The sequence below is a fragment of the Zootoca vivipara genome, chromosome 5 (assembly GCF_965207765.1).
Source record: "Zootoca vivipara chromosome 5, rZooViv2.hap1.1, whole genome shotgun sequence".
Classification (NCBI taxonomy): Eukaryota; Metazoa; Chordata; class Lepidosauria; order Squamata; family Lacertidae; genus Zootoca; species Zootoca vivipara.
This window is the reverse complement of record NC_142588.1, coordinates 26147024-26162170: the sequence shown is the minus strand read 5'-3', so window position 1 is coordinate 26162170 and position 15147 is coordinate 26147024. Positions and strand designations below refer to the sequence as shown.

Below are 15147 nucleotides of genomic sequence, written 5' to 3'. Positions count from 1 at the left end.
AGTCAGATCCTGAATCACCAGAACTGGGCTGTTTTTTATAAGTTATGGATATGAGGTTCCTCAGTTTGTTCCACACTTGCTCCTTTCTGTAATAGGCAAAGCAGACAACTATATCATATGGGGCAGGGAGCTCCTCCCTCAGTTTGGGTCCAGGTGCTCTGTGTGCCCATTCAAAACCATTAGTGGAGATTATGAGGTCTGAGAGCAGTGATTTAAACCATGAGGCAATAAATTGTGCAGGGTCACTATCTTCTACTCCCTCCTCAAAACAACATAAACACAAACTAGTTTTTCCATTTTGGTTTTCTGCATCTTCAAGCGTGTTGCAAATACATTTTCTTTTTGTAGTTCTTTGATCTTTTTTGTCATGGATTTGGCTTAATTCTTCTGTTGCTGTAGTTTCTGTTAGAGAGTCAAGCCTCATGTTAAGTTCTGTCAGTTACCATTTCCATTGGAAGCATTAGTGCTTTCTGAGTATTTTTAAGAAGCTCGTTCATAGCTGCTTCTTGTGCTGCCAATTCTTCTCTTAAGATATACCAAATTTCTTTCTCCAGTGAGGAAGAGGCCTTTATTGAGGGTGATGCCATCTTGACTTCATTAGTGTCCTTGTTGAGAAGTGAGCCTTCTGTCTTGAGGCAGGAAGAATGGAGTGAGGCCTTTTGTTTTCAACTTTTCTGAACCCATTCTCTTTTCAATTTTTTTTTTGTGTGGTGGTGGTTTAGGCAGCAGGGGCTTTTGCTCCAAGCTGTTTTTCTGGGTCTTGGAGCAGAGCTTAGAGTTTAAGTGGTCATCTTATTTCCTTTGTGGCTATGCCTGCCTCAGTCATTGGTTTTGAGAAATTTTCTGTGTTTGGGGGCAGTTTACATAAAGGTAATAGAATACTGGTAGGGTGGAGAGGGAATTTACAATTTGTGATTGTGAGCATGCAACACACTGTTACTTTACTGTCTGCAATTGTTGTAATGTACAGCTCAGAATGGAATGAAATAACAAAATAGCTGATAAGAAGCAGTAAATATAATGCTAACGGAGAAGTAAAACAAACAGCCTTAAGGGTAAAACTACACATTATACCTCAGCAAACACATGTTTCCAAACCCAAATTGGCCTGGGCAACAAAAATGTGTCGATTTAGGGGGGATTTATAGGGGAGAATTGACAAGGGGGGAGTTCTTAACCTTTCCCACACCTGCCAGTTATCTCTTCCAGATAACCCCAGAGTTACGGTACTTTTTGCTTAAAAGTATGGTTAGCTAAAAAGCAGGCAAAATGGTTTGAAGGGTATCTGCAAAGCAAGATTGATGGGAAGGCAAAGAGTTAATCTTTGGCTTACGAAGTATAATGTGATACGGAAAAGTGAAATGAACACTGGGGAAGAATGTAAAACAAAATCAGGGAAAAGCCAACATTTTCCATATGAAGCTGTTTACATAATCGGTCTACTTGAGGAAAGTGTGAGGGACTTGAGGAAAGTCAAGAGGAAAATCAACCAAAGGAAAGTCTAAATTAGTAATAGTGATTGTCAGTGATGGAAATAAAAACCAAGAAGAAGAAACTACTGATCTCTACACAGCAAGAGGTCATTGCTAGACTGAGCTTCCAGAAAGGAGGGAGGGGGTGAGGTAGCGGAGAAAAAGGAGGGACGCTTAGTGACAGCTGAGGCAAATACTGTTGAGAAACGAACTGATTTCTTTGTCTCACCATCTAGTGACAAGGAAACTTATGCTAGAAAGACAATTTTCCCAGGGGAAAAAAAAAGAAATGAAAATTAAAGGTGACACCAAAATAGGCCAAAAAACAAACAAAAAAAACGGCTAGAAAGGAAGCAAAATGGTTGCTGTTGCATTTTGATGTTAGAAAAGTCAATAAAATGAAAAATGAAATCATTTTGCCACAGCAGATGCTGTATGGACCAATTGACAAGGACTTAAAAAAAAACAAGCATGAAAGCAGTGATGTAGAACCACTGCCCTTGCAAACTTTGGTAAAGGAAAAAGGAATATGTTTAATCGATATAAGCTAGTTCTGGTTTATTTGCCTAATTAGCAGTATATAAAAGTGTCAACAGGCAGTATAAAATACCCACCCTGAACCTAGTTTTGAAAAAGAGGCAGTTGTTGCTATGAGAATGTTAAAGAACAATGCATTTTGTTGGGACAAACTCTGATGGAATAGGGCAAGCAACACAGATGCATAGACTGTGTTCACACATCACCAACTACAGTATGTGTTTTAACTATGGCTGGGCACAAACAAGTAGGATGCAAGCACACACTGTTTAGAAGTCACCACTTTGCTCTCCCCCCCTTTTATTGTCCATGCTGTTCCTGGAAAAGGAAACTCGAAGCCTTGGTTTGCTGTGTTTTCCAAATCACAAGTGGTAAACCACCAACAGACCTTAGCTACTGTACATGGTTTAGAGACAAGCAAACCACGTACAGTGCTCAGGTTTTGACAGCAGACGAGTAATTTAATGTGATATGCAAACCATTACTGATCTTAGGGTTGGCCAAAAAAAAAAAATCTCAAGAACTTTTCTGTCTGGATTTTCACTGTTTGAAATATGGCGACCCTACATTGGGGGCCTCTGCTTTGATAAGTTTATGAGGAATCCTAGAATACCCTGATGCTTTACACCATCATTAAATTCCAAAGGTGTCATCTTATCCATCTTTATTTTATTTGGAAAAAACTTATACATTTATATAGTTAAACAATTTCTTGTAGACCAGTTTGCTGTGAAGGAAATTAACTTTGGGAGAAATCCACTTTGGGATAAGTGGTTGAGTGGTTAGTATTGTTCCTTCACTATGTAATGAGGAAGTAAAGTTGTTTGCATGCATAGACAACTATTTAAGAAAGGCCTTGATGCTTTATTGGTCTAATATTGAAGCCTCCTGACAACATATAGTTAAAATATAAAAACGATTTTCCTGTCACTTTCCAAACTGCAAAAAGTGGATTTGTCACACTAGGGCAGCAGAGAACTTTAATCCACTTTAACCACACAAACCCAAAATTCTGGTATGTGCTTGAATCCCTCTTGCAAACACACACACACACACACACACACACACACACACACACACACACACCTTCTTGCCTGCATTCATGTGTAATGTCTACTTTGGGTTGGTCTGAGCTGTGTTACATCCCAAAAACCCAACAACACAATTTAAGAGACTCTACATATTTAGCATTTTAAAACCAAAATGACATAATTAAAATCCTCACTGATAAGCACCCACAAGATACCTTTGATAATTAGCTAGAAACAGCCTTGATAAAGTAACAATTTCAGCAGGAAAAAAAAATTCAGAATGAGCACCTGCTCTTTTGAAATTACTCTGCTGCAAGTCCTAGCCCAGGAGAGTTTGCAGATGGTTTTATGTTTACAAACCTGACCTCAGCAGCCCTTCATCAATCTTAAACCAAGTGATACTTCAGAAAGCACTGAACATTCTGTTCCAGGATACTGCAGTCTTCATATGTTTGCTAACTAGAAGACTAATTAATTAGGGATTTTGATTTTGGGCTTGTTTTTAACTCTTACCAAAAGCTCAGGACTGTGCAATGGGCAGTTGGTTCTGGAGTACTGTATGTGGAACTCAGCTAGACAGTATCACCACTCATTCTGATGGCAAGCTCAGGCAGTAAGTGCCGACAATTATGTAGCCAAACTTAGGCTAGAAATTAGCTCAGAATATTTCAGCATTGGGGCAGGGGACTGAGGTTTGCAGAAGCATTAATTAAAGGGGGGGAACTATTCCCCCTGCCCCCACAGGAGAAAAACACACCAAAGCAATGAGGATTGAGCATGCTCGGTAAGCATCAGTTGAAAAATAAACATGGAAAACCAGGGAGGTGAAGGATAGAATGGAGTATACGGGAGATGGGCATCTTGAACAGAAAACTGCAGCAAAATGTTTTTCTCTTAAGGCCAAGCTACAAATTTCAGAGGTGTTCAATGTAACTTTCACCATTCCTTTAAATAACAATTGCAATAACAACCAACCATTTTCCTTCCCAAAACTGGTCCTAAATGTTTAAACACTTCAAATACATCATCTCAACCATATCATCCCATATTATAGGTGGGAGTTTGAGGCCGAGAGCAGCTTACCTGATGTAATCTAGTGATCTATGGCCCCTGTATTCCCTAGTGGTGAGCTTTCATGAAATTGAGTTGCCAAACAGAAGACGCCAAATTTCTTTATTTTAAATGTTTTTGGAACATGGGAAGGAAATAATCAGGACTTCTCCCCACCCAACAGAGTTTAATATATGGGTGCTTGTGATGGGATAGCTGTATAAAGGGGAAACATTATTACACCACAAGAGAAAGATGCTGGTTCTCTGTGACAACAAATGTCCCACAGTGATGTGCTAGATTAGCAAATACTACAGTATGGAAAGTGATGGTGACATTTTTACCCCCTTCCTTTTTTAGGAGTCATAACGGAGCAAATTTTTAAGTTTTGCAATGATAGTTTGAATCTCTCTCAGCTGTGAATTGCTCTAAATGTTGATTGTGAACAACTTAACAAAATAATCAGGTCTCATTTGTGCCACTGGTTTGCCCCATTAGACTTTTAAAGCATGCATTACTGACCCTAGAGCTGCCATTGTCTAGCCACTTAAAAATCCTAGAGAAATTGCATGTTTCGTCATTATTTTTCACCTTCATTTTTCTTTTGTTTATCAGCAGGGGGCAAAATATTTAATTAGGTCAGGGGCATTTATAATCACTTCTGGGCCAGCTCCATCCATAACACTGGACGCCACTTCTAACGTAATTCCAGTCAGACCCGCTACTACTCCACTAGAACATATGGATAACCTATAAGCCTTTAGTAAAAGGTGGGGGCCTCCCTGCTGAGAAAAGGCTATGCTAGAAAGCAGAAAGGCAGCCCACATCACTAGTGGAGGTCAAAGCAGCACTTAGACCAAACAGCATCTGGTGTGCTGTGCCAATTGGAAATCAATGAGAAACTCTGGGTTGTAGGTTGTAATTTTATGCCCTTTAGCACAAGAAAATAACCCTGAATTAAAAAATAATAAGCCTCTGTCATTCACCATCACAATACAGTTATGGTAATGCATCTCTGACAGTTGAATAGTTGACAGACCAAGCAATGGATTAGGACATTGCTTACGAGAAGGTGAGCCAATGTGGTGCCTTCCAAAACAATTCCCATCATCCTTGGTCATTGGCTATGCTGGCTGGGGTTGATGGGGGTGGTAGTCCAACAGCATACAGCAAGCACCACATTGGCTACAGCTGCCTAATGATGCTGAATCTTAGCTAGGTGAATACAGAACACCATTCACCAAGCAGTAATTTACCATGGAGAGCATCCAGCCACTCGATAAGCTAGTCCAGGCTTCCTCTCAACCTTGGCCCTCCAGATGTTTTGAGACTACAATTCCCATCATCCCTGACCACTGGTCCTGCTAGCTAGGGATCATGGGAGTTGTAGGCAGGCCAAAAACATCTGGAGGGCCGAGGGTGAGGAAGCCTGAGCTAGTCTATAACATCCTACTGAAGTGGTATATGCTAGTACTGCACACAATTAACAACAATTAAGAATGCAGAGGATCAAATTCTCCATGCCACATAGCAGGATTTATTTTTTCATCTCAATTTATTTATTAAATTTTTATCCCACTGTTGCTCCCACAGGAGCCCAAGAGCAGTGGTGGATTTTGGGCTCTAAAATTTCAGTGATACTCTGTGCAACACTAAAATTCAGCACCCCCTGACTCTCTCGCTCTGTTCTACAGCATTCTTGTGGTGCCCCCTGCAGCACGGTGCCCAGTGCGGCCGAACCGGTCGTGTGACTCTGAAACCACCTCTGCCAGGACAGAAAATGCACAAATGATAAAACCATTTACAAATCTAAAAAAAGGTCTAAAAATAATTCCAAAACAGATGTTACAGATACCTGCCCTGCTAAAATGTGATTTCATGCCCATCCTGTTGAATTACCACTTGATAAATGGAAATCTTGGAGGAATTCCTATTTAGGATGCCAGTCTGGATTATTACTTATATAGACTTGGTTATAATACATCTGGCATATCTTTGGTGCCTTCCCTGTTTCTTGTCCAAACTAGGAAACAGGCTGGCACAAAAGTCTACTCCTTCCCTATACCTTGCTAATTGGGCACCTAGAACTGGTCTAAAGGACATTGCTTTTATTATCATAAATTGGATCTTGGATATAAGGCAAGTGGGGGGAACCTGTAGCCCTCTAGATGTTGCTAGAATACAACTCCCACCTTCCCTGGTCATTGGCCATGCTTAATTGGGTCTGAGGGGAGATGGAGTCCAACAACGAGTGGAAGGTCAAAGTGCAGATCTACTATGGACCTAATGAAGCTTAAGTTTCAGGGCCCCTAATCCCGAAGGGGCCTCTGGAGCAACTGACTCGGTATAAAGCAGCTTCCTATGTTCCTAAGTAAGGTGGTATCTACACACATATTAAAAACGCTGTGAAAATGCTTTAAAAAAGTTTTTAAAAATACATTGAATTTCGCACAGTTCACTGTTGCCATCTAGTGTCACATTTGTATATTGCACTTTACAACACATTTAAAATGTTTTATTTGCAGCTGTGTAGCTGAATCAATTTTGATTGGTTCAAAATTGGAAAAGGAGTACGACAAGGCTGTATATTGTCTCCCTGCTTATTTAACTTATATGCAGAATTCATCATGCGAAAGGGTGGACTGCATGAATCCCAAGCCGGAATTAAGATTGCCGGAAGAAATATCAACAACCTCAGATATGCTGATGGCACAACCTTGATGGCAGAAAGTGAGGAGGAATTAAAGAACCCTTTAATGAGGGTGAAAGAGGAGAGCACAAAATATGGTCTGAAGCTCAACATCAAAAAAACTAAGATCATGGCCACTGGTCCCATCACCTCCTGGCAAATAGAAGGGGAAGAAATGAGAGGCAGTGAGAGATTTTACTTTCTTGGGTTCCATGATCACTGCAGATGGTGACAGCAGTCACGAAATTAAAAGACGCCTGCTTCTTGGGAGAAAAGCAATGACAAACCTAGGCAGCATCTTAAAAAGCAGAGACATCACCTTGCCAACAAAGGTCCGTATAGTTAAAGCTATGGTTTTCCCAGTAGTGATGTATGGAAGTGAGAGCTGGACCATAAAGAAGGCTGATCACCGAAGAATTGATGCTTTTGAATTATGGTGCTGGAGGAGACCATTAAAAGTCCCATGGACTGCAAGAAGATCAAACCTATCCATTCTGAAGGAAATCAGCCCTGAGTGCTCACTGGAAGGACAGATCGTGAAGCTGAGGCTCCAATACTTTGGCCACCTCATGAGAAGAGAAGACTCCCTTGAAAAGACCCTGATTTTGGGAAAGATGGAGGGCACAAGGAGAAGGGGACGACAGAGGATGATATGGTTGGACAGTGTTCTTGAAGCTAACCAAACTGCGGGAGGCAGTACAAGACAGGAGTGCCTGGCGTGCTCTGGTCCATGGGGTCACAAAGAGTTGGACACGACTAAACGACAACAACAAGCTGAATCATAAGATGAAACTATATTTGCTTATATCCGCTGTCTGTTACACTTTAATTTCACAATCCCTACCCCTGTGCTCTTTGTTGTTTACCCCACTGTTGAAATTTTGACTCCAAGCTCTGGGGACAAGGCTCGTTTTTTTTTTTACTAATTTTTTACTAATTTGCTGCTGCTGCTGCTGCTCAAGCGCCGACAAAGCGCCCAGCAGCACGCGCTGCATGGAGCCCCGAGCCAATGGGACCCGCTGAAGCGCCGACAAAGCGCCGGGCACTTTGTCGGCGCTTCAGCTGGGTCCTGCTGGCTCAGGGCTCCACGCGGCGCGCGCTGCTGGGTGTTTTTGCGAGGCCCTCCAGAACTGCACTTAGCACTACGGCTTATTTTCGGGGTATGTCTTATATTTTTTCAACGCATGAAAATCATGCCATGGTTTATTTTATAGGCACGTCTTAAAATGTGAGAAACACGGTATCTTTCTTTCTTGGCTTAACTTTGTTTATGAAGTGTCACATACCATTATGATCCTAGATAAAGTACCAGCAAGCAAGCAAGCAGTTATTAACAGACCTGTAGCCTATTTTTGAGTAGTGGTTCTTGTTTCCAATAAGCACTGATTTGATCTAGTAGCCTAGCATGTGCTTTTTACAAAAAACCACAGTGAATAAATGATTTTGAAAGATGAGCCAAATAAAGCAAACCACAGGGTTGTAAATGAGACTCAATTGCAGTTTGATTAGCCATAAGAAAGGGGCCATGTTTAAGTTTCAGTTCCAAATGTGGTAATAATGTGATTGCTCAGTTTACAAACCTTTGTGCAGCTATAACTATTTGTGAAAATTTTGTGCATATATCCAGTTTGAATGTTTGCTGGAATTTAAGTACAGATCTGATGCTCTGGAGTGGAAATGAACAGCTTCATGACAATCTTAAATTATATTTTCCATCTGTTTATATCTAAATCACAAATGGTTGTTAGGAAAGCAAATGATGGAGGGAATAACAATCAGTGCACAGTTGAAAGAACAAGTAATGATCTTGCTGGAACGAGAACATAATACAGTTCTTTAAAAATTGAAAATGTACCAGACATTTTGCTAATGAAATAATGGGGGTGGTCGGGTGCCCATATTAACTACACCATTTAGGATGCAGAATATTAGGAGCAGAGTGACGGTGCCTAACAGACTAGGTTCAACATCTGTCATGCTAGAGTCTACTAATGCTCAATTGCATCCTATTGTTTTCAGATTATTCAACTTCATTCATTGTCATTGCCTCTGTGAAGGATTAATCAACTGTTTGCAACCACATGATGTTTTGGAGTCATAGTGGGAACAATTGCTCTACAGTTTTAGATCAAAATGTCGTGTTACAAGTCTGAATGAAAAGATGACTCGTCCATAAATACTCGGTAACAATTTAATTAGTCTGAAAATATATATAAAACATTGTTGCTTTGCTTTGTAACACACAACACGTTTGGAGGCGAAAATATTTGAAAGGTGTGGGGAGGAAACATCCTCACAATAAAACTAAAATAAGTTACAAAAAATATTCTTCACCCTTTATACGTATAATAACTAGCCTAAAAAGTTAACATATGATAATTCAATAATTTCATTGTCAGTGTTTCTTGTCATTAGTCTTTTGTTTGACAGACTTCTTTATTATGCATGAAGCAGGCTTACAAGTCAATACTATGCTTGATGTTGATCTGGCTGTTTGACATAGATATGAAGAGGGTGTTTCTATATATTTTTGCTGGAGGTCAACAATGTATATTTATATGAAATCTGAGGTATGCATCCTTAGGTAACTGTAAGGTGGATTTCTAAATCATTTTTAAAATAATTTGAATAATATAAATATGTAAAGTTCAGTTCAAATTTATATAACCGCACACACACGTGCACACACACACACACTGAAGTTCATTGGTGCTTTATGAAATATTATACTTCTCACTGTGGCAATTGGGAAAATCCCTAACTCTGCCATATGCCCAACATGCTTCACTTTGCAGTTAGGTTTGTGTACTCCTTTAAAGCTGTTTGCAAATTCTCTTCCTCTTGGGCTTAGATATCCTTATTAGCAGCAGCTTCTTCTCCCAACCAAGCAATTTCAAGCAAATTCAGACTCAATGCTGTGATGTGTCAGGAAAGGTTTCTGCTGAGCTGCAGAAGGTTATTCATTGAAAAGACCTTTTGCTTAGCTGTCGTGATTCTTGTGGGGCCAGCCAGACACTAGTCCAGATGGCAAGTTGTTAGTGCTGGACAGACATGGCTTTGGGAGACGAAAAGTCTGTTGAAAATATGAAGCCTGCAATGTCAGGATTTTGTTGGAGTTTTTTTGTTTTTTGTTTTTGTTCCCAGGGTGGGAAGGTGCTGGGATGGAAACACAGGGCCGCCCACCCACCTGCTGCCACCTGTTCAGCTTTTGCCAGTGCTTCTATAAAGACTTCACTTGCTTGTTATGTAGGCTCACTGACCAACACTAGCAACCGAGGAGGTAGCAAGAGGGTTTCTCTCTGTCTGTCTTAGCGTCCACGTAAGACAGCATCACTTGAAGAATCACAAAGACTTTATTCCTCTCTGCCCATTGCTACAGTAGTCAATTGGAATAGATTTTTATTTGTTTTTCCTGTCCATTGAACCTTTTTTTGGATTAAAAGGACGACTCCTTCTTTTTTTGGTCCATTTGAAACCAGAACTTTTGAGACCAGCGATGCGATTTGTTCCCCTGTCATTACCAAATGGAATGAAATGAAGACAAATAAAAACATCAAATTAATTGTCATGTGCACTCCTGATATCAGTCTTTAATCTGAAGGTGAAGGAACAATTTTAAGCCTCAGTATTGTTTTGCAAGTGTGGGGAGATGTTGCTTTTCCAAAAAAGTCCATCTTCTTGAACTCCAGGTGAAGCTGGGGTTTTTCTTATTCTTTTTAAAACGGAAATGGAAAAGCAGAATCGTAGCAAAAGCTTTCTGTCTACCAACACATTTATTAGCTGAGGTTCATTAATTTGTTTATTTGCAAAAGCATCCCACATGAAACCCTGCAAACTGAATAGCAGCATGGATGCTGGCTTGGAAACAGACCTCCAGTGCCGAAACGGAACAGTCTGTGCAGCAAAGTGTGGCTCTGAGCGCGTGGAGAGCACTGCCAAGCGCAGGCTGGCTGCTAATGCCAGGGAAAGGAGAAGAATGCAAGGGCTCAACACTGCCTTCGACCGCCTACGCAAAGTGGTCCCCCAGTGGGGGCAAGACAAAAAGCTGTCCAAATATGAGACGCTTCAGATGGCCCTGAGTTACATTATGGCCTTGACGAGGATCCTCACTGAAGCCGAGAGATACAGTGCAGAGAAAGGCTGGATTAACTTTCACTGTGAGCATTTCCACCAGGAGAGTTGCCACGCTTACACAGGGCAGAAGGTGGCCGCTGAAACAGACCCTTATGCGCAGAGACTTTTCAGTTTCCAGCCAGACCACTACTAAATGGGCAATAAAGAAATCACTGTGGACTTGCAAAGGCCCGCTTGGTCTTTTGTGTAAAAGTATTTGAGAACAGGAACTTAAAACAGCTGCATAAGGTAATATTTGGTTGTTGTAGCCTTGTTCTTTGCCTGCAACGCACTGAGCTCACTGGAACAAATTGATTTGGAACATTTTTCGATGCTTCATTAATTCCTACTTTGAGGATGCATTTTTGTTTCCTGATTTAATTGTGTATCTTAAAATAGAAAACAGAAAGTATGCTGTTTAGTCCTCAGAGAAGCAACTTAAACTTTGTAAGTTTGCCATAACAGGCTCTTTGAGACCAAATTGTGTAGGTTTAACTCATCTACAACTTACCACTTCTCTGGTGTATGCTCGAAATAGAGCTAGTTTCAAATAGTGTTTATGGAATGCTTAGATGTTCCTCTGTGCTGACTGTAAAATCAGATTAGTTCATGTGATAATGACATTATGATAAAATAATTGCATGAGAATAGAGAGCTAGACTTTAGAGTTGGTAGGTTATGCTGATTCTGTATTTTTTTACATTGTTCTGTTTTCTTGAAGCCATAAGAAATTTTGTAAACTAAACTACAAATAAACATGATTTTCTCTCGTACGAAATGTTCTTACATTTTAAAAGAAGTAGGTTCCTGTAGTGGGAATTATATGTACCCAGTAAAGGAGCTGCTGTGACTACTACTTTTGGAATTTGGATAGTTAATGTAACAACAGCAAAATGTTCAATATAAGGCTGGTTTTATTTCTCATGCCTTAGGATCAGGGGGCACAACAACACATCTCATTATAAACAACCTTTGAACTGGTTTCATTTTCTAATATGCTGTATTATACCACTGTTGTAGCCAGGCATGTATTGAGTTTGAATTGAGCAAGCAGCAAAAGAAAGCCTGTGTAAAATCTATCTTTCTTTGCCTTTTTCTTTCATACACTCAGAATGAACAGCCATGTGCCTTGCCTTGTACTTTAGCATTGAGCCAGCAGGGAAACTCTTTCCATCAATGCTTGTCAGTGGGATGTGATATGCCAATATCATGACCAATATTCTGATTATTTTTTTTGAAATATTTTCCAGTAATTTATGGTGTTAGCAGTAGGCTGAAAATATTGAAGTCAGGGAAGCAGGTGGTTTATCAAGTGGTGTGGAGAAAGAGGGGTATCAAGACCTTTGGGGGAGAAATCTGCTTTCCATCAGGTTCACAATATACACTGCCAATATTTGTTCTTATGCAGTGGGTGGGATATTTCACAGGGCCCCAGTGGCTGGAATCCCTGGTGCTGTGTATTTATGTAAAAGTTCTATGTGGGAGATTCAATCAGTGGGTTGCTCCCCATCTGACACCGTGGGGCAAAATTAATCACACATTAGGCTTGGAAGTCTGTGGTGATTTTACTGAGTTTTTTAAAGAATATATTATTATTCTAAGGCTGTGAAGTATCACCAGCTTAAAACACGGATGAACTGTTCTTTTTCTCAATTCAGATTGAAGCTGAACACAGTATGAAACACAGTATTTCATAAGAAAAGGCAGAATAGATTGGGACTAAGGCTTCCCAAAGCAGTGGGAGTTCTCTGGATGCAGAGCAAACAGGCGTGCACACAGTCTACATGCAGCCAATAGGAGTCTGCTGATTTGATCTGGAAAGTGGCATAGACATTGATGGCATTTAGGGTTGTGGTCAATGTTACGTAGTTCTACGTTGAAATGAATGGCCAGGACTACCCAAGGTCTTGATTTCAGTGGGTCTACTCTGAGTAAAACTTAGCTGGCTACAACCCTCAACCTTTTCTGCCGCACGAAAAGCTGTTTGCCAGGGGGGAGAGGAATCGGGTGCCTGTATCATTTCTGATAACATGATAGTGAGTAATCTTTCTAACGAGAAGACGTTTAAAAGGTCCATGCATTAAGTGCAACCTCATTAAGTGTTTTACTTTGGCTGGTTCATGTCCAAATGTCAGTGCATAACATAAAATGTAACTCAGATTTAACACAGTTGCCTTTGCCTACAAGAATACTAGATTTTAATCTCCCCAAATGTGGCCATGCTACTGCAATAAAGAATAGCTTATTAGTGAAACACTAAAGCTCTTCTAAGAATATTCAAAAGGCTTGTGAGGGATTCCCTCTCTCACCCCCACATTTTAAGTATGGTTTGCTTACTACCAGTTGAAAACGTTCCTCCATTATTGTCACCAATTGCAAAGAGTTTGTGTCCTCTATGGCTTGTACCTTGTTGGGAGATGTTGTCTGGTATGCATGGAGCCACATAATGGCATCCATTACTCAGAATGGGTGGCCAGAAAACACCCCCTCTATAGCTTTCCTTCCCTTTCCCAGGACTTTGGTCTGTCCATTAAGCACTTGCAAAAGCACCCAAAATGTATATACCAGAGATCCTTCTAATGAGTGGGAGAAATGCACACCATGGGTGACATGCCTTCAGCACTATTAGTGGGGGAGGAATCCCAAAACTTTAACCTTTCCCCATGCGAAGACTTGTAGCTATTCAAAAGATTGTTTAATTGCTGTTGTTCACAAGACCTGAATACTGCTGCTAAAAGCGTAGCTAATATTTGCTTACTGGCACCAGGATTTTACAGAAAAGCATTGATACAGATTTTGTCACATGCTAAAATATGAATGCAGCGGACATAGCCAAGGTGCAGTGGCAATTTAAAATATAAATCCTCATATGTTTTGCTGCTCTTTATCAACTTGTATATTGTTGAGGGGGAGGGGGAGAAACACATTGGGCCTTAACTGATTAAGTTCAGCAGCAGGCAAATGTGATCAAGTGCCCTTTTCCTGGCTTTCAGTACAACCCCCCCTTTTCTGAGTGACACACAGCAAGATGAACAATGGGATCCGAATCAGCCTACTGGAATGCCTCTCATTCAGATGTGCACCTGATCTCTACAGCACTTGTCGTTGCTGATACAGCAATGGCATTGGGTGCTGATCAAACATATTAATCTGGTTCTGTGCATGGCTCTTGCTTGCTCAGTGAGGAAAAAATGTTTTGTGCCAAATCTTACCCAGATTGTTCATATGGAATTTCAAGTCACATGCCAGTCAAAGAGATACACAATGCAACTCTGAAGCATTTATTTCATGGAGGAGGGAAAATACATTTGCTGAACATTCTGACATTTCCTTTATATGCATTTAAAATATTATTTAAAATTGCAACATTTATTCCCCCCTTTTTTTCATAGTGAAGGTATGTACCTTCACATATCATGAAGATAAAAACCCATTTTAATGGAAATGTAACAACTCCAAATTGGTAGACTGTAAGGCCACCGGCTTGTGCAGAATTTAATTTAACAGCTATAAAGTTTTGTTAGCTTTTCTTTGTCATATTAACTCAGTTACAGTTTACAGAGGATATGAGAACACTTCTTGGAGAACTGTGTTTAAATCCTTCTGGTGCAGCTTATTAAAAAGAAAATCCACAATTTGTATTACACATCACATTTCTCTGACTCAAAGCAAGTTTCCAACATATTTTGAAGCAGACATTGGTCAGTTGACATAATTAAAAAAAAGTATTTTCAGTCATTCTAAAATATGAGGATATCAATGCTGCTAGGTATGTTCATGTTTTGCCTACATATGAGAACCACACAGGGTTGTTTGTTTCCCAATACTAAATATTTGAGTTGGTGAATGTTCAAAGCCTTCATTATTAACATTTCTGCAGCGCACCCTCAGTGTTGTGCTTTCGACGCTGCTCTCTGCTGGAACTCACACAGAAATTTGAGCAGCTATATTTTAAATAGTTTCAAAGGACAGGAAGCAGCTTTCTGGTTTAATAGTGTTCTCATACACTATATGCTGATTCTGGGGATGTCTTTTTCGGCTTTGCAAAGTTTGTATTGTCTTAGCCAAGCTCAGAAAGGAACAAAATACATTTATAAATAAATGAATTTTGAAAAGCTCAATTAAAAAACCTCTGCTCATTTTAGGGTTGTTAAATTTTATTGAACTACCCGAGTCCTGAGTGGGTATTTAAAAGATTTAAGTGGGTATTTAAAAAGATTTATTTTGTTATTATGAAAATTCTGTCATTTTGCAG

The 15147-nt window shown here is 40.1% G+C and overlaps 1 protein-coding gene across 1 annotated transcript; it reads left to right on the top strand.

Annotated features, from left to right (window-relative positions):
- The first annotated feature begins 10466 nt into the window (after positions 1–10466).
- On the top strand, positions 10467–11161 carry ATOH7 (atonal bHLH transcription factor 7). The gene has a single exon (XM_088669530.1). It carries the CDS (start codon positions 10600–10602, stop codon positions 11044–11046), a length of 447 nt encoding a protein of 148 aa, XP_088525656.1. The 5' UTR covers positions 10467–10599; the 3' UTR covers positions 11047–11161.
- Positions 11162–15147: the final 3986 nt, after the last annotated feature.

Coding starts and splice junctions, on each gene's coding strand:
- ATOH7 (XM_088669530.1), top strand. CDS start 10,600: ATGAAACCCTGCAAACTGAATAGCAGCATGGATGCTGGCTTGGAAACA.